At 41.2% G+C, this 20,518-nt stretch overlaps 1 protein-coding gene across 1 annotated transcript in view; it reads left to right on the forward strand.

The window, feature by feature from the left end:
- Positions 1-118: 118 nt before the first annotated feature.
- The window catches only part of UBE2Q2 (ubiquitin conjugating enzyme E2 Q2), a 141,020-nt gene continuing 120,620 nt past the window's right edge, over positions 119-20,518 (forward strand). Inside the window, exon 1 of the mRNA XM_007951848.2 lies at positions 119-307. Within this exon, the coding sequence (XP_007950039.1) occupies positions 119-307 (189 nt within the window). The remainder of the gene's footprint in view (positions 308-20,518) is intronic.

Below are 20,518 nucleotides of genomic sequence, written 5' to 3' on the forward strand. Positions count from 1 at the left end.
GGAGAGGCGGAGTCGCGAGAGCGCGGCCCAGGCCGGCCCTGCGGGGCGGTCGCGGCCGTGACGGTGGCTCCCGGCCCGGCTCCCCTTTAGCACCCCTCCCGCCGGAGATGAGGGGAAGATGTCCGTGTCAGGGCTTAAGGCCGAACTGAAGTTCTTGGCGTCCATCTTCGACAAGAACCACGAGCGATTCCGCATCGTCAGTTGGAAGCTGGACGAGCTGCACTGCCAGTTCGTGGTGCCGCCTCCGGCGCCGCCGGGCAGCCCGCACTCGCCGCTGCCACCGCTCACTCTCCACTGCAACATCACGGTGAGGCGCCCAGCCGCAGCCCCGTGGGCTGGCTGGGGGCACGGGCGGAAAGGGGGGCGCCTCCAGTGCCCGGACAAAGAGGAGCCAAGCCCTGGAGAGGCCCCTCGGGTCTCCGGGCGGGGTTGGCCCGCCCCTTTCCCTGGCGGGTGTCGCCTGGCCCAGGCCTCGCCCGGGCTGCGTGAGGCTTGGGTGGGAGGAGGCGGAAGGCGCGTTTCTCCTGCTTTTCCCGCGGCGTTGTGTTTGCGGCTCTTGACCCCTTTCGGCCCCCGTCGCCGCGCCTTGGTGTGGGAGACAGAGGCGAGTCCGAGCCCTCACTGGGTCGCTATGGCTGCCCGCGGTTGGTCTGCTTTGGGGACCGCGGCGAAGCAGGTCGTCTCCGGCTGTTGTTTGAGTCCAGGCGGAAAAGGGCATAAGCCCTTAAGTTTTAACGCCTCGTTCTTCAGTTACGTTTTTCTCGTTCCCGCTTATCCAGCTAATTCATATTTTAAGTTTGTAAAGGGAAAATCGACTCATTTAAGAAAGAAAAAGTTTGGAATGCAGCCTCTGATATGGAATTCTTCCCTTCCCCGTGACCTGGCTCTGCGCTAACGTGTTTTTTGAAGGCGCATTGTACTGCGGCAGGTGGTGGTATGGGATATTTTTGTAGCCCCCTCCTATATGTAAGTCTTTAAAATTATTAATAGGTAAAAGAAGATATGTGTCCAGGTGTACTGCCAGAGAGATCATTTTATGTCACAAAGCCGAATAGACACTTTAAAGCTCACTCATTTAAACGGAAAGCTCCTTAGGAACCCAAAATAGTCGGCTTGGTAGAGTAATTGAAGTGTTAAATAAGTTTTTGTTTTTTTTTTTAAAATGAGAGTGCATAAGTTTGCAGTCGAGGCTCTTCATTGTGAGGTTGGTTTATGATATTGGTCCACACTGTAGAGTCAAAGTGGTAGTTTCATGTTCCTCCTTAAATATGGCTAAAACCAAATCTGGTGACAGGTTAAGTTAATTGCCTGTGTTATGCCTGGTACTTAAAGCAGAGTTGGGAGTTTGCAGAGACCTTGAAGTTACGATAATTAACCTGAAAATAGTTACTAGAACATCTGGGGGGGAAGGCGTGTATTACTGCAAAAACAGTACAGTCAAGTGTTGTACTGAGGAGAGAGTAAACATTTATTGAACAGCTCAGTGTTTGAGGTATTATTGGTGTTTTCAAAACTAGGCAGAGCATATGTGCTTTTAGAACTCAGTTTTCTTGGGGAAAGAGTTTTATACAACAAAGTTTGGCAAATACTGTGGTACCATCATAGATAAACCAAAAAAAAAAAAAAAAAAAAAATCCAAACCCAGTGCCATCACGTCGATTCTGACTCACAGGACAGAAGATTTCTAAAGTTGCACATCTTTATGAAAGCAGACCATCTCATCTTTCCAGGAGTGGCTGGTGGGTTTGAATAGCTGACTTTTTGGTTAGCAGCTGAATGCTTGAACCACTGCACCACCAGACCGCCATCATTATGAATATTTGCTCCACAGGGAGCAATTAATTTTGAGGGAGGAGGCTGCTCAAAGAAGGCTTTTTGGCAAAAATCTAATAGTGGAGTTGGGCTTACATGTTTGTGGTCGAGTCGGCCCTGACTCATAGTGACCCCTCCTTGGATTTCTGAGGTGGTATCACTACAGAAGTAGGATTGCCCAGCCTACCTTCCGAGGAGTGGCTGGTGGGTTTAAACCGCCAGCCTTCTGGTTAGCTGTCAGGTGCCTTGGACACTATGCTACCAGAGCTCCTTGGGCTTACATAGGTGAGTTGAATTTTGGAAGAGGAGAAAGAGGTAGAAAGAACTCAACTCAGTAAAGACACTCAAGGATGAGAAAGTGTGGTTTGCTTAGAGAGGAGTGGAAAAGTCATGGTGGTACTTGAGGGTGGACAAAATTTAGGGGGGGAAATGGGATTTGAATTTGACTTTGAAGAAAGTGCAGGATATAGACTGGCAAAGGGGAAGATTTTCCAAGAACAGTTTGCATGTGGAAGTAATAGCGTGAAATGGATGATAATGAGACTGGCCTGAATGGCTTAGAGGGTGATTATTGTGGTAGAAGTTGGAGTATGACCAGGAAAAGGCTGGCTTGAATAAAAGAAAGTTGTGTGAGCTATTACAATACTCAAGTAAGCTGGGACACAAAGTGAGTGTCTGACAACCCAGGGTTAGAAGTGTTTCTCTATGGTGGGTGGCCATGGTGGGTGCATTAGGAAATGCATGTGTGTGGGATTTTGGTTATCCCAATGGGGTAGTGGTAGTGTTGCTGCCTGGCATTTAGTACCACCGGTGCATGGATGCCAAATGTCTCGGAATGTTCAGGCATTCTGGCACCACAAAGAATTGTCCCAGCTAAAATGCCAGCAGTGCCCCTGGGAGGAACCATATTGAAGGCTGTTAAGGAGTCTACTGCTGACAAACATGCTCATTGAAGACTTGGATTATGTAGTGGCAACGTAAGTGGAGTAAAAAGTGAGGAAGAGACACTTAGGAAAAGGAGGATTTGGTAGGGACTGATGTAGTGCCTAAGACATTTGACTGCTAACCAGAAGGCTGGTGTTCAAAACTACCAGGCACTCCTCGGAAGGAAGACTGGGCAATCTACTTTTGTAGAGATACCGCCTCAGACACGCAAGGAGGGGTCGCTATGAGTCGACTTGACGGCAGTGAGTTTGTTTTGAGGTTGGTATAATAACAAGGAGCTCTGGTGGCATAGTAGGTAAGGCATTTGGCTGCTAACCAGAGGGTCGGTGGATCAAACCCACCAGCTGCTCTGTGGGAGGAAGATGAGTCTGTCTCCTTCCATAAAGATTTACGGCTTTGGAAACACAGTGGAGGTCAGTATGAGTCAGATTGACTCCCTGGCAGTGGTTTCTACGCTAGTAGAAACCTGGGTTTGAAAACAGTTCATTCTAATTTGACTCCCTGCTGAGCATTTGCATTCCACCCCAAATATACTGAATCAGAATCTACATTTTAACAAGATCCCCAGGTGTTTCTTAATATGAATCACCTGGGAATCTTTTTTTCAAATTTTTTATTGTGATTTTGGTGAAAGTTTACAGAGCAGATTCACTTTCCATACAGCAGTTCATGCATATTTTATGTCATGACATTGATTGTAATTTCCCATGATGTAACAGCTGTCTTCCTACTTCCCCCTCATAGCTCCCTCTTCCCTGTGTCCTCCCATGGCGCTCTTACCCCCCACCCCAGCTGTCTCCCTGTACATACGCTGCCCTTCTATTCTCCCAGGAGTGTATCTACCTAATGCAAATGTTCAGCTCATATGCCTTTCTTTTATTTGGTTGGAAGGAGTGGGTTCAATTCCAGACTGCAGACTGAAGGGCAACTTGAGACTGTAGTCCTGGGTTTCACCAGGCTCCATCAGATCAGTAAACCTAGTCCTTTTTTTTTTTTTTTAAATGGTTTTGAGTTTGGTTCCACATTGTTCTCCTACTCCATCCAGGATCTCCTGCATAGATCCCCCTGCAAGTGGTTGACAGTGGTAGCCGGGTACCATTTAGTCTGGTGTCATGGTCATATAGGCTGAGGATTGCAATTAGTCCCTTTGACTAATTGTTTCCGTGCAGCTTTGTTTTTTTCATTTTTCTTTGCTCTGGACAAGGAGAGACCCATTGTTGTATCTAGATGGCTGCTTGCAAGCTTTTAAGATGCCAGTCGCTACTCACCAAAGTAGGATGTAGAACAAAGTTTTTGTGTAGTATGTTAGGCCAATTGAGCTGATGACCCCAGCGACCATGGCCCTGAGCCCACAGGTTCAACTGCTCGCTCCCTCTGGATAGCTGGCTGTGGCCAAGAGGTGACTACAACTTTGTCCCTTGTGAGCTCTACTATATACCTGGACATTCTTATAGAACATACAGATACACTTGTAGAAACATTGTCTGCCAACCCTATACATGGTTATGGGTGCACTCTCCTACCTGGGAATCTTTAAGAATAAACTTATTCTAAGCCTTGGTAAACACTATTATAATTGAGATAGTAATGAATTATGGCAGACATTATCAGAAGATGCTTCAGTGCATATGAGTGTTTTTTAACTTTTGATTATAGAAAAACATCAAATGTATACAGAAGTTGAATAGTATAGTGAACCTGCATGTACCCAGCCTCAGCAGTGGTAAACATTTGGTTAATCCTTTTTCATCTATACCCCACCTCAGATTATTTGAAGCAGATCCCAGACATACCACTTCATCTGTAAATATTTCAGTATGTATATCTAAAAGAGGGGAGCTCTGGTGGTATAGTGCCTAAGGCATTTGACTGCTAACCATAAGGCTGGCGGTTCAAACCCACTCGCTACTCCTTGGAAGGAAGGTTGGGCAATCTACCTCCATAATGATAAAGCCTTGGAAACCCAAGGAGGGGTCGCTATGAGTCGGATCCAACTTGATGGCAGTGAGTTTGTTTTTTTTTTGGTTTATATCTAAAAGATAAAAGACTCTTGAAACATGGGTGAATGTTCTGATAAAGTCTACATGGCTTGCTCATGTTGATACCAGTTACTTAGAGGGAAAAGAACAAGGAAAAAATCCAGTTAGATTTCAAATGCTAGAACCTGTTCATTGCTTCTGTGATTGCTGTTCTCTAAAAAGTTGTTGTTGTTATGTGCTATCAAGTTGGACCTGACTCATAGCGACCCCTTCTTGGGTTTCCGAGGCAGTATCACTACAGAAGTAGATTGCCCCATCTTCCTTCCAAGGAGTGGCTGGTGGGTTTGAACCGCCAGCCTTCTGGTTAGCAGTCAAGTGTCTTAGCCACTATGCTCTAAATAAAAAGAAATGAGTTTGACCTATTCTGTAACTTTTCCTCTTTGTTGTTGTTGTTGTGTGCTGTCGAGTCGGACCTGACTCATAGCGACCCCTTCTTGGGTTTCCGAGGCAGTATCACTACAGAAGTAGATTGCCCCATCTTCCTTCCAAGGAGTGGCTGGTGGGTTTGAACCGCCAGCCTTCTGGTTAGCAGTCAAGTATCTTAGCCACTATGCTCTAAATAAAAAGGAATGAGTTTGACCTATTCTGTGACTTTTCCTCTTTAGACAGTGCAAATATTTATTGAGCTTTTCTTCTAGGCCCTGTCTTTTCATGTTTACCGAGACATATCCTGATGCAATTTCTGTAATACTGAGTGAGTGGTACCTCACTGGTTGTTTTCTTATACACGTGCATGCCTGAATAATCCTCTAAAGACAGTGCTCTCCCTTTTTCTTTCAAGCGTCTGTACCAGCTGTTTTTCTCATGTGTAGTGAGCCCCTGATTCCCCCTCCTTGCTCCCACTGCAGTCTGTTTTTCCATGTCTGTTCATCCTTCAAAGCTCTTCTGGGTCATATTCAATTCATGTGGATATTTGCCCTTTTATTATCCTTACTGTTTATTGCTTTGGTTATGTTTTATTATATTGTTATATTAGTTGTGGTTATTTTAAGTAATTTTCTTCACTTTTTTTTTAATTGGTGACAGGTGAGAATATTCTATAGTTGTGCTTTTTATCTCCTACTCAGTAACTATTCTCTTGACTATATGACCACCATTGTAGTTATATTCTGTTTGCACAAAAATCTTAACTATCATGTAATTAACTGCCACAGAGTTTGTCAAAGTGCAGCTATAACATAAAGAAAGCATCCTGAATAATGATTCAGTGTTTATAAGGTTGCAGAGGGCTCAGTGGGAAATCTGAAATTTGACTTCATATGAAAGGCAGTGCTAGAAGTAAATAAAACAACATAGTAGGTGACTCTCTAGGTCAAGGGAATCAATTGAATTTTTTTTCCTATTTTATAAATTTGTCCTGATCTTAAATATAAAGGGAAAAGTGTGATATTGTTTAGCTTCAAAGGAATCTTTTTGTTTTCTGTGAATTAGGATAGTAAATATGTCTATCATGCCAGTTTAAGTATTGCTTTTCTACTTTTGATAAATAGACCTAATTGCCAGTCAGTGCTAACATATCTAGTTGTCACTCCTAAAAGCAAAACAATTTGTTTTGATAGCCTGTGCAGTCTTATTGTGAGCGTATAGGGCTTTCTTTTAGTCCTTCTGAAATATTTAACATAACCTGGCAACTCCATTACTCCTTTTATGAACTTTCTGGCTCTGGGGACTCTTGGTAGGAAATCACTATTTTAGAGTGAAAGTCTACCCCAAGCAATGAGCAAGCTGGTAAATAAATGAAACCTCATTCTTTCTTATTTGTATAGCATAAATCATTATTCTTTCTGCATGAGTGGCTATTTTTGCCAGGCTTCTTTTGGTAGAACTTTTTTTTTTAACTAATTAAATTTCTATTCATAATTCCAAGGAGTGCCCCCTTTCCTCCTTCACAGCAAGATAATAAATTAAAAAATGTTAGTGCTCTGAATCTAGGAGGAAGAGAGAGGTTTAGACTTAGTAGTGTTGATTTGAAGCAAATCGCTTCTTTTACTTTGTTTCTCTATGAAATAGATAATACTTTTTACCCTGCATGAAAGCATGTATAAGAAAGTTGTTTGGCAGTGATAATATTCTCTAAAAATATAAAAGTAAATGGTGTCTTATGATTAAACAAAACTTTATTTTGAAAATGCCTTGAACCAGGTTTTTGCGGGAAATAAGGCAATATTGTTAACTTCATTTTTCTGTTTCTCTAGCCTGTATCCTGATTAAAAAGTAGTCCAGGCAAAATTGTACAAAAGAAATAATGAAGAAAACTTGATTAAGGAGCCTAAGACTTTTTCTTTGCTCTGCCCCCCTGGCAGATTATCTATTCAAATTGAACTCTTGGAGAATCATTTGGAAGTACCAGAACTGTTGAACTAAGGCCCTCAGTGATACTTTGAGATCAGAAGGAATCATTGTTTTCATCCATCTGACAAATTTATAATCATGTAAATTGTAAAGGATCAAATTACTAGTGGTTATCTATCTTCCTCCTGCCCCTACCCCAGTTTTATGCCATTCCTTGAGAGGAGTGGCTGTATGAAGAGCAGACTTAGCTTTCTCCTTTATGAGTAGTACATCCCTTAATAACTTGATTATTATCATTTTTGTTAAACTTCCTTAGAAATGGAAACCAAACCAAACAAACTCACTGCCCTGGAGTCGGATCTGACTCATAGCGACCCCTTCTTGGGTTTCCGAGGCAGTATCACTAAGAAGTAGATTGTCAAACCTTCCTTCCAAGGAGTGGCTGGTGGGTTTGAACCTCCAGCCTTCTGGTTAGCAGTCAGATGCCTTAGGGACTACACCACCAGAGCTCCCTTAGAAATGGAAAAGGATCCAAAAAAAAAAAAAAAACCAAACAAACCCACTGCCATCGAGTTGATTTGGACTCATGGTGACTCTTTAGGGCAGAGTAGAACTGCCTTTATGGCTTTCCAAGGCTGTAAATCTTCACAGAAGCCAGAGCAGCTGCTGTGTTCAAATCTCCGACCATTTGGTTAGCAGCTGAATGCTTTAAGTACTATGACACCAGAGGTCCTTTGGAAAAAGATAGTATTAGATTAATTTCCGTTAGTGGAGGGGTGGGAGAGACTAAAAGAATTGAGATAACTGAAACCCATTGTCATCACGTTAGTGACGCACAGTGACCCTATAGTAAAGAGTGGAACCTGCCCCATAGAGTTTCCAAGGCTGTAATCTTTATGGAAGCAGAGCATCGCATTTTTCTCCCACTGAGTGGCTGGTGGGTTCAAACTGCTGACCTTCTTGTTTAGCAGCCAAGCACTTTAAGCATTGCACCATCAGTGCCCCTTAGAATTGAAATTGTCACTACCAACTGTAAAACATTACTAGAGAGCTAGAATGATGAAGCAGGCCTTTTTTCCAAGTCTATTTTACAGTTTTGTGCTCTTTTCTAAGAGATCTTCTGAAAGACAAAGCAGACTTTGAACCAAGGAAACCATCAGTGGTTTCTGCAGTTTTAGGTTGTTTCATCCTCCAGTGAAGTCTTCAGTGCCTTTGTTTTCCTGTCTCATTTCACAAGGGCTGGATTAAGGCATGTGAGAGCCCAAACACTGAAGATCTATGGTGTGCCTTCCTCTATTTACACATTCAAAGGGGATATGTGAGTTATATATATATACATGTGTATGTATGGATGGATGTCTTAGTGATCCATGTTGTAACTTTTTAAATGTGACTGTAATGTAAGTGATTGAACAAAACATGACATATACCATTTTAGAAGAATGAAATGAACTGGATTATAAATTTTTTAGTGGATGCAGTGTACTAAGATTTTTACTATATGTCACATTTTCTACAGAAAGAATATTCTTCGTTTTCTACAACAAAGGAAATGAGTTAGTAAACGTAGTTGTTTCAACAATCAGTGTAAAATTCTGTTCTCCCATAACAAACAATTGAGTTTTACCAATTTTGCTTTAAACAACTCATACTTCAATTTTGATGTTCGTTTTGTAATAAATGGTATAGATGAACAAATGGAAAAATGTCATAAAGGAAAATTTAGTGATCAGAAAACAAATATTAGAACAAATTAAACCAAAAACCAAACCAAACCAAACTCACAGCCGTGGAGTTGAATCTGACTCATAGCAATCCCTCCTTGGGTTTCTGAGGCAGTATCTCTGTGGAAGTAGATTGCCTAGTCTTCTTCCGAGGAGTGGCTGGTGGGTTACTGTATTTTATTTTTAGGTAAGTCTTTTATCTCTAACATAATTTAAAAAAATTTTTTCCCCCTATTCTTTGCTCTTACAAAATCTTCAGTGATTTTGTCACAGTTAAGCTGCCAAACAATATTTACTTCAGTATGTAATAAAAATAAGGAATTGAGTCTTTCTTGGATCATTGTAGTAAGCTGAGGGCTTTTAAGTCTTTTTTTTAGAGATGAAAATGAGCATTCTCTTGTGTAGTTTGTGATCATTAAAGTTAGGAATTTGTGTAAAGAAATGTCAACATTGGGAAATATGCATTGTATTTTATCTTCTATTTTACATAGAATCGTAGGTGCCTGTGTGAGTAAAATTTGTCTTTCCTAAATATGTAAACTGAGTTCTCATGTAAGAATGAAATTGTCATACTTCTTCATAAAGGTTTGTGTTTAAATAATTGTAATAAGCCTGTGCTAATTTCTTGGATGCCTTCATGCATTCTTCATCATGTATATCTATGTTGGTTAAGAAGGAAAATGTATTTGAAAGAACGTAACACTTTCACCCTTTTTTTCATAAAAGATGTTTTATAGTATGATGATGTAGTATGTGGTTATACGAAATTGACCTCTGGCACTCAGTGACACTTCTTGAGCACTTTCTCATTTATTTGTTTCTAGTGTTTCTGCCACAGTGAACTGCATTTGGCAGTATTTGTTTTGTTGTGTTTTCACAGTCTTCTCTTAAATTATGTAAATACCCTGTTAATGACTGGTAGAGATCTGTGCATGTCTTTAAGTTGACTTCTGAATCTTAGAGAACTTGACTTGTCTGAAGAAAGTGCTGCAATAATTTGTATATAACCAACATAAGTACATACTCTGGTGTTTGCATTTTGTTGACAGTGTTTTCAGCTTCTCTTTTGAGGTCTCCTTTCTGTGTCTGATCTTCAGAAATATTTTCTAAGGCATCTAGGATCTGAGTGTATATGATTCCAGGATTCCACTTGTTGCAACAATGTGTGCTTCCTTTTGTGTAGTAGAAGCATATTTTAATGCTTGATCATTGCCTCAGTATGTTTCCAGAACTTCCATTTGTTTAGTAGAGGTTGCAAAAAATAAAAAGAGTTATTGAGCAGTAAAACAAGATCAACTACTTCTGGACAACAGTCTGCTGCACTATATCCTAAAAGATTAAGTGACTGTATTGTACATGGGCATATTCAATATGTTCTAAAATGGCTTATTCATTATGTTCTAAAATGTTCTGTTTCATGAATTTATAATGCTCTGATACATTAGCATCAATGTCTTAGGGGTGGCCTCTGTACTTAGAAAAATCAATTTTGCAAACTTCAAATAAATAGTAATGTACTTGATTTGCAATTTATTCACTAGTATGGTTTTTAAAAAATACACTTTTGTTGAAAATATACAAAGTAGCACATACACAGCAGATTCAACAGTTTCAACATCTACAATTTATTGACATTATTACATTCTTTGAGCTGGACAACCATTCTTAACCTCTTCTTCTGTGTTCTTTCCTCATTATCACGAACTCACTGCCCCCTAAGGTTCCTGTCTACCCTTTCTAGTTGTTATTGTCACTGTGATCCCATATACATAGTTCTGAAAAGAGCATATTGCTCAAGGCAAACCGTTTTTACTAGTTAAGCTAAACTAGTTTTTGGTTTTAAGACTTCAGGGAATATTTTTAGTTTCAGATTTAAAGATTATTTCAGGGCAATAGTTTCAGGGGTTCATTTACCCTCCATGGCTCTAGCAAGTCTAGAGTACATAAGAATTTGAAATCCTATTCTGTATTTTCCCTCTTTTGATCAAAATCCTATGGAATTTTTGATCAAAAATTTCAGTAATAATAGCTGGAGACTATTCATTTCTTCTGGTCTCATGCACAGGAGGCAGTTGTTCATGGAGGCAGGTAGCCACACATTCCATATCCTGCTCCTATTCCTCACTCTCCTTCCTTTGTTGTTAGATGGCTTCTTGCAAGCTTTTGAGACTCCAGGCACTATACAATAAGCTAGGAAGTGGAACAGAGCACTAAATATGTTGTTAGGCCTATTAACCGGAATGCCCCATGAAATGATGCCCTTAACTCTCTAAGAAACCAAATCTCATGAAGTGTTTGGTTGTACATAGACTAAACTCACTGCTGTTGAGTTGGATCCAACTCATAGCTACCCCTTCTTGGGTTTTTGAGACAGTATCACTATGGAAGTGGATTGCCCAGCCTTCCAAGGAGTGGCTGGTAGGTTTGAACTGCCAGCCTTCTGGTTAGCAGTCAAATGCCTTAGGTACTACACCACCAGAGCTCCTGGTTGTACATAGAGGAGCTTCTTTTGGTGGTGTTGTCATTCTTGTAAATGTATCACACAACTTTTGCCAATTCAACTTTTTATAGGTGTACAACTTAATGATAGTGATGACAGTAATCAACTGTGCAACCTATTCTTAATCAGTGTGATTTTTTTTTTTTTTTTTTCATCACTGTTAAGCCCCATTTTCCCCTCCCTCCCATCCCTGGTAACCACTAATAAACCTTGGTCTCTATATATTGGCCTTTTCTTGTCTTTTTATTTAAGTGAGATCATAGAATATTTGTTCTTTTGTGATTAGCTTGTTTTGCTCAGCATAGTGTCATCGAGCTCTGTCCATACTATATTATATATTAAGACTTCACTTCTTCTGTTGGCTGAGTAGTATTCCATCATATGTGTATACTACATTTTATTTATTTGTTCATCTGCTGATAGGCATTTAAGTTGTTTATACCTTTTGGCTGTTGTGGAATAGTGCTGCAATGAACATTGGTGTTCAAGTGTCTGTTTGAGTCCCTGCTTTCAAGTTTTTTGGCTGTATACCTATGAGTGGAATTGCTGGGTCAGATGGTAGTTCTATTTTAAGTTTTTTTAGGAACCGCCACACAGTTTTCCAGAGTGATTTTGGATTCCTACCAGCAGTGGATAAGGGTTCCAGTTTCTCCACATCTTCGCCAACATTTGTTATTTTCTTCTAAGGCACTTGACTGCTAACTGGAAGGCTGGCGGTTCAAACCCACCAGCCACTCCTTGGAAGGAATGTTGGGCAATCTACTTCCATAGTGATAACGCCTCAGAAACCCAAGGAGGGGGGTTGCTATGAGTTGGGTCCGACTCCATGGCATATAATAACAATAACAACAGTCCATCCCAGTGGGAGTGTAATGGTATCTCATCGTGGTTTTGATTTGCTTCTCTTTGACGGCCAATAATACTGTGCATCATTTCACGTGTCTGGTGGCCATTTGAATGTCTCATTTGGTGAAATGTCTGTTTGCGTGCTTTGCTCATTTTATGATTATGCCATTTTCTTGTCAAAGTGTTTTGTGTATTTTGGTTATTAGATTCTTGTTAGATATATGGCTTCTGAAGATGCTCTCTGAGTCTGTAGCTTATCTTTATACTTTTTTGGTAAAGTCTCTTGATGAACAGAAGTATCTAATTTGTATGAGGTCCTATTTATTATGTTTTTGCTTTGTGCTTTTGTTATTATAGTAGATAATCCATTGTTGAAAGCTAGGCCTGACAGCATGGCCTGTGCTGCTTCTTTGAAGAATTTTATGGTTTAAGTTTGCACATTTATGTCCTTAAGCAAATTTGAATTTGTTTTTGTATATGTGTGAAGCAAGAATCCTGTTTCATTTTTCTGCTTGTGGATCCAGTTTTCCCAGCACCATTTATTAAAGTGATTCTTATTTCCCATCAAATGGACTTAGTACCTGTGGTAGTTAGGTTTGTGTGTCAACTTGGCTGGGCCTGGTTGAGGGCTGGGCAGCTGGATAGTATTCATGATGAGACTGGTAATCAACTCCATGGTGGAATCTACTCTGAGCAGCTTCCTTAGGGATATGGTCTGCTTCCCGTATGTAAGGAGAAGTCTTGGAGAAGGGTCTCTAGCTTATGGCATGCTTGAACCCTGCACATAGTTGTGTCATTGTTCAGCAGACTGCCATGCTCTGCCAACCTTGGGAGTTTCAGTGGACTTGAATTAATGCCCTGCTGTTTGGTTTGATAATATCGGGACTGTGCCTTTTTACTTGTAAACCTCGGGCTTGTCAACCTCAGCAGCCACCAACTGAGTGAAGAAAAGCCAGCTTCAGTGGGCTGGGAGCAGGAGGCAGAGCTGAAGCTGAAGGTTGAGGGGCTTTCACCTAGCGCCTAGAGCCTGGCACTTTGAACTTGGACTTAAAACCGCCAAACTGTAAGATAATAAGCTCCTTTTTCTTCAAACCATCCCATATGTGGTATACTCTTGTCAGAGGGGTACTAGGTAACCAGAACAGAATATGGTACCAGGAGTGGAGTGCTGCTCTGACAGATACCTAAAATGTAGAAGTGGGAGTGGAGTGTGTCCTTGACTTGAGACCCTGGCAGAGAGGCCCTGGCATGAGAGATGGCAGGAGCAGAGCTAAGAGACTTGCATGAGAGATGGCAGGAGCAGAGTTGAGAGATGGTGTGAGAGACGGCAGGAGCAGAGCTGAGAGAACCGGCATGAGACAGTGGCAGCCTTACCAGCCCATGGAGGAGAAAGCTGGATGCCGTTGTGCAGGTGGCTTCCTGGAGGAGTGGGTTGCCTTGAGGCATTAATTGGTAGAAGAGACTGGCATGAAATGGAGTAGCAGGTTGGCTGGCCCATGGAGCAAGAAAGCTGAGTGCTTTTGGGGCTGGAAGATTTCCAGCAGAGTGGGTTGCCTTTTTGGCATTAATCAGCAGAAGTGGAGAGACCAAGGAAACGGGAAGCAGAGCTACCTCAGTCTCAAAGGGTAGGACCATGGCCACTGGGGGTGGAACCACCACAGCCCCCTAGGTTTCAAAGAGTTAGACCTTCACCAACTTGGTTCTGGAGTGGGGGGCTCATTCATGTGAGCCAGTGGGATGAAGCCATAACCGCTGCCCAAGAGAGAGGGGCAGGGCTACCATGCCCAAGAGGTAGAGGAATGGGGCTCACCAGGCTAAGGGGGTGAGGCACTCAGGGACTAGGGGATTAGAGCCACCCAGTGAAGGACATCTGTAAGGATGCCACCCATTGAAGATCTGTACAGGTGCTAAGTTGACATGCGGTGGATTTGTGGTAGTTAAGTTTGTGTGTCAGCTTGGCTGGGCCTGGTTGAGTGGCTGGTCAACTGGTGGTAGTTATTTCCCATGATGAGACTGGCAATCAGCTCTGTGACGGGATCTATCACAGGCAGCTGAGTAGCTGCTTTAGGGATGTGGTCTCCTTCCCATATATAAGCAGCAGCTTTGGGAATGGTCTCTAGCTTATGGCACGCTTAAACCCTGCATGTAGCCATGCCATTGTTCAGCAGCCTGCCATGCTCTGCCAACCTTGGGACTTTCAATGGACTTGAATTAATGGCCTGGCATGTGGTTTGGTAACATCGGGTCTGTGCCTTTTTACTTGTCAACCTTGGGCTTGTCAGCCTTAGCAGGCAGCAGCTGTCTGATTAAAGAAAAGCCTCTAGCTTCAGTGGGCCAGGAGCAGGAGGCAGAGCTGAAGCCTAAGGTTGAAGGGCTTTCACCCATCCCCTAGAGCCTGGCACTTTGAACTCAGACCTAAAGCCTCCAAACTGTAAGAGAATAAACTATTTGTTAAGTCCATCCCATTTGTGATATTTCTGTTAGAGTGGTACTAGGTAACCAAAACAGTATCCTTGTCAGAAATTAGTTGAACATAGATGTGTGGGTTTATTTCTAGATTCTAAATTCTATTCCATTATTCTATGTGTCTGTTGTTATACCAGTACCAGGCTGTTTTGATAACTGTAGCTGTATAGTATGTTTTAAAATCAGGAAGTTTTGAGTCCTTCTACTTTGTTGTTCTCTTTCAGTGTTGTTTGAGCTACTTGGGGGTCTCTTGCCTTGCCATATAAAGTTAACTATTGGTTTTGTATTTTTGTAAAGAAGGCTGTTGAAATTTGATTAGGATTGTGTTGAATCTTTAGATCACTTTGGGTAGTATTGACATCTTAACAATATTAAGTCTTCCAATCCATCAACATGGAACATCTTTCCATTTATTTAAGTCTTCTTTAATCTCTTTCAGCAGTGTAAAAATTTTCATTGTGTAAGTCCTTCGAGTGCCTGTTTAGATTTATTCCTAGATATTTTATTCTCTTAGATGCTATTGTAAATAGAATCGTTTTCCTCATTTTCCTTTCATAGTTCTCATTCCTGATGTGTAGAAACCCAGCTAACTAATTTTTGTTTGTTGCCCTTATTATCGTGTAGCTTTACTAAATTCCTTATTAGCTCAAGAAGTTTTCTTATAGACTCTGTGGGATTTTCTTATTCATAAGACTTTTTAAGCTAGTAAAGTGATAAATTGCTCAACAGGTCTTCCATCTGTTGGCTATATAACATATCTTCTTTTTTTAATTGTGATTTGGGTGAAAGTTTACAGAGAAAATTCACTTTGGATATAACATATCTTAAAACAATACTCAGTTGATCTGTATGGGAAGGGTGAGGAGTGGAATCTGCAGACAATCTGAAATATTGAGCTATACTTAGTTCATTGAAAATACCTGATCAAACTTTATCATGTATTAAGTTTTTATTTTTCACATATTGTTTTAGAGATATATAATGAGTTGACTTTTCCTGTGTTTCCATATATTGAGTTGTGACCTGCTAAAAATGGATCAAACCGAGTAACAAGTTCAAGTAAACTTAAAAAATTTCCATTTTTTTGTGAACCCTAATACTTCATTTCTTCCTAGAAAAGATTGTCCATGCTCAAAGATTATTATAATGACAACAGCAGCACACTGCAAAACAGCTTTCCAGTCCTGACATTCTTCATTAATTTGTGTTTCCAGTTAGAGTTAAGTCAAAACCATGCCTTTGGTTTGAGTACGACAACATATAATTTCTATGTATATCAATCGTATTCAAGTTTTACTAATTGCTAAATCCATCCGTAGCAAATTGAAAATAAAATGACTTAGGATTGAAGAGTTTGCAAACAAAATAATATACGGAGCTGACTGATGGAGAATGTAGTGTTGCTGTTGTTAGGTGCACTCGTGTCATCTCTGACTCATAGCAACCGTATGTACAACCAAACTAAACACTGCCTGGTCTTGTGCCAGCCTCACAATCCCCGCTATACCTGAGCCCATCATTGCAGCCACTGTGTCAATCCATCTTGTTGAGGGCCTTCCCCTTTTTTGTTGACCCTTCACTTTACCAAGCATGATAATCCTTCTCCAGGGAATGGTCGCTTCTGACAATGTGACCAAAGTAGGTGAGACAAAGTCTGGCCATCCTTGCTTCCACGGAGCATTCTGTCTGCACTTCCTCCAGGACAGATTTGTTAGTTCTTTCAGCATTCCATGGTACTTTGAGCATTCTTCGCCAACACCACAACTCAAAAGCATTAACTCTTTCTGTCGTCTTTATTCCTTGTCCAGCTCTCACATGTATATGAGGTGATTGAAAATCCCATGGCTTGGGACTTTAGTCTTTGAGGAGACATCTTTGGTCTTCAGCACTTGGAAGGAAGAGGTCTTTGGCAGCAGATTTGCCCAATGCAATACGTCTTCTGATGTCTTGACTGCTGCTTGCATTGGTGTTGATTGTAGAATCAAGTAATGTGAAGTCCTTGAAAACTTCACTCTTTTTTCCATTTATCATGATGCTGCTTATTGGTCCAGTTGTGAGGATTTTTGTTTTCTTTATATTGAGGATTTTGTAGTAGCCACTCTTAAAATTTTCACCATTAGCTTTGCACCTTAGAAATATATTCTGGCCACAAAACCTTGTTTGTTTACCATTCAGAAACTTTCAACTTGAATTTTCAAGTGGTCCACTGTGCTGTTGACAAATTACTTGGCCCTCTTTTAATTGAATATTTTATGTCATTAGAAGAAAAATTATTCTGCAAAACAGGATATGTATTTCTGCAGATGTAACAATTTCAGATTGTAAGAGTTTCACTTTCTGTACCATTATTAATTTTATTTATTTTTTTACTCCAGCAAGGAGTGAATGCAGAATTTGAAATAAATTCTGTTATATTTTTATTGGTATTAGTAATGTCAGCACTTGCAGTACTAGTACAATGATTTGGACCCATTTATCTTTAGTGTTCAACAGGAGAAGTCTCTCCTAATTCATTATGTTTTAAAAGGGAAGTTAATTTTGGAATTATTTTAGGGATTCACAAATCCTTTTCTTTTTATCTTATGGGAGCTTTTGTTTTTCTGCTTCAGTTGTTGCTGTTTCATTTTACCTGGATATAAAATTACATCACTTTTAAAATTATGTTCTTCTATAGCAAATAAACTTATTTTTTATTTTATTTTTATTGAGATTTGGGTGAAAGTTTACAGAACAAATTCATTTTCTATACGCAGTTCATACATATTTTGTTTCATGACATTGACTGCAATTCCCTGTCTTCCTTTCCTACATATTTCTGCCCCCTGAGCTATCTCCTTGTGCAAATACTGCCCTTCTGTTCTCCCATGATTGATCATTCCAAGGAATGCATCTACCAGATGTAAATGTTCACCCTGTATGTCTGTCTGTTGTTTGGCTCGAAGCCACAGGAGTGAGTTCAGTTCCAGACCTGAAGAGTAACTAGGGACTATATAGTCTCAGGGGTTTTACCAGGCTCTATCAGACCAGCAAATCTGTTTTTTTTTTTTTTAATGATTTTGAGTTTTGTTCCACATTGTTCTCCCATTCTATCCAGGATCTCCTGTACAGATCTCCCTCCAAGTGGTTGACAGTGGTGGCTGGGCACCCATCTAGTTCTTCTGGTCTTCTGGTCATATAGGCTGAGGATCGTTATGGTCTACTAGTCCCTTGGACTGGTTGTTTGCATGTTGTCTTAATTTTCTTCATTCTTCTTTGCATGAGGAGAGATGCCTCATTGTTTCTAGATGGCCACTTGCAAGCTTTTAAGACCCCAGTCGCTACTCACCAAAGTAGGAGGAACAATGTTTTTGTGTAGTATGTTATGTCACTTGAGCTCGATGTCCCCTGCAACCATGGTCCTCAGCCCACAGATTCAACTACACGCTCCTTCACAATGTGTGGCTGTGGACAACAAGCCTCTACAACCTTGTCAGCTCTACTGTATTCCAGGACATTGTTACAGAACATATACGCTTGTAGAAACATTGTCTGCCAACTCTACGTGGTCATTGACACACTCGCCCCTGCCTAGACATGCCTGATCAGTCAGCCTGTCCAACCATCTGTCCACCCACAGATCAATGCTTACCATCACTGACAGTGCAATACTGTACTTGGAAAGGGTTCATCTTTGTTGTCCCTACCTCTCTGTGTCTTTGTCTTCCTCAGTGCTACTGTGTTGATCCCTCACTTTTGGTACATAGCCCTTCCCTTCACCCAAATCAGTACTTGTCTGTACCTGTCTAGCAGTGTTCCCTCCCTTTCCCTCCCATCCCTGGTAATCAACAAAGTTTGCTTCCATGTATAAATCCTTCCTTGACTTTTTATAATAGTGAACTAAAAAAATATTTGCCCTTCTGTGATTGACTTAATTCACTCAGCATACTGTGCTCCAAGTTCATCCATGTTATGCAGTGTTTTTCAGATTCTACATTATTCTTTAGTGTTGCATAGTATTCTTTTGTGTGTATGTACCATAGTTTGGTTATCCATTCTTCTGCTGATGGGCACCTAGATTGTTTCTGTCTCTCTGCTATTGTGAATAGTGGTGTGATGAACATGGGTCTACATATATCTGTTCTTGTCCTGGTTCTCACTTTTTTTAAAAAATTTTTTTTTTATTTTAAGAGTTTGTTTTACATTCAACATTATGTGTACATTTAGTTTCACTCCCCATTTACCATACCCAGCCCTAACCCAGTCTTCTCTCCTCTCTGCACAGGAACCCTCCCGCCCATGCCCCTCATAGTTATGCACTCCTGTTTGTCCTGCATTTCCTCTATGTGAATGTTGCCCCTCTGGTGCTCCGTGGTCAATTGCTCCAAGGGATGAATTTCCATAGAGTATGTGGGTGCGTCACCCTGGGTTGAGTGGACTGTGTGTACATCTTGTTTACTATTGGGCTGAGAGCCAGCCCCTGGGAGTGAGTTTTATTCCAGGCCTAGAATGTATCCCAGGACCATGTTATTGGGGGTCTCATCAGACTTCATCTGACCAGTAATTCTGGTCATTATTGAGTTTTTGGATTTTGTTCCACATTTTTCTTCCCACTGTATCCAGGATCTCCAGTTTGATCCTTTCTTGAGTGGTTGGGATTGGTAGCCGGGCACCATCTAGTTCTTCTGGTCTTGAGAGCCATCGTGTCCTAGGGCTGATTGCTTCCAAATGTCCCCCCCCTTTTTTTTATTGGCACTTTTCTTTGCTTCCAATGCTAGGAGACCATTAGTTGCATCTTAGATAGCTGCTTGAAAGCTTTTAAGACCCCAGTCGCTACTCACCAATGTAGGATGAGGAACAAGGCTTTTATGTATTTTGTTTTGCCAGTTGAGTCTAGTGTCCCCCAGTACTATGGTCCTGAGACAGTAGATCCATTGGATCTCTCTCCCACAGTGTCTGGGTGTCTGTGAGGGATTACTCTATATTTGTTGTTTCTGTAAGGATTGCAGGTATTTAGTATCACTGGTATCTGTGCAAGATTAGCCTCTGCTGAATCTATCCTTGGTCTAGAGTATACTCCTGTTCACTGACCCCCATCTGATTGTCTAAGGTGTTCATGTGTTTATCTGTAGCCTGGTGTTTGGTGTTAATGGTAATGCAGTATTGTGGACACACTGGTTGGTATTAGCATCTGTTGTCTATCTCCTATGTGCATAATTCAGTGTCTTCTCTTTTCCTAATGTTATCATGGTGGTCACAGACTCTTTCCATACATCCCTCCCCTTACCCACATCAGCATGTGGGCTCCAACTAGCCCAAAATTAATCCCTCTTCTTTCCTCCCCACCCTGGTAAGGGTGGCTCTCACTTCAAAGTCTGGTTCTCACGTCTTTAGGATATATACCCAGTAATGGGATTGCTGGATCAAATTGTATTCCCCCCCCCCAATGTTTTTTATTTTTTCTATTTTAGAACTTTTATTGTGATTTGGGTGAAAGTTTATAGAGCAAATTCACTTTCCATATAACAGCTCACATACACTTTGTCTCATGACATTGACTGCAGTTTCCCACAGTGTAACAGCTCCACTCCTATTTCCTCATAGCTACCTCTTCCCTGTGTCCTTCCCTCCCATGTACTCCTGCCCCCTGAGCTGTCTCCCTGTGCATACATAGCCTTTCTATTTCTCCTATGATTGATCTCTTCAAGGAGTTTATCTACCTAATGTAAATGTTCACTTCATATACCTGTCTTTTGTTAGGCTGGAAGCCACAGGAGTGGGTTCAGTTCCAGACCTGAAGGGCAGCTAGGGACCAGAGTCTCAGTGGTTCCATCAGGCTCTATCAGACCAGCAAACCTGAGCCCCCGCCCCGCCCCCCTTTTTTAATGATTTTGAGTTTTGTTCCACATTGTTCTCCC

This window comes from Orycteropus afer, unplaced genomic scaffold, assembly GCF_000298275.1.
Source record: "Orycteropus afer afer isolate SDZICR_OR568_19922 unplaced genomic scaffold, OryAfe1.0 scaffold00313, whole genome shotgun sequence".
NCBI lineage: Eukaryota > Metazoa > Chordata > Mammalia > Tubulidentata > Orycteropodidae > Orycteropus > Orycteropus afer.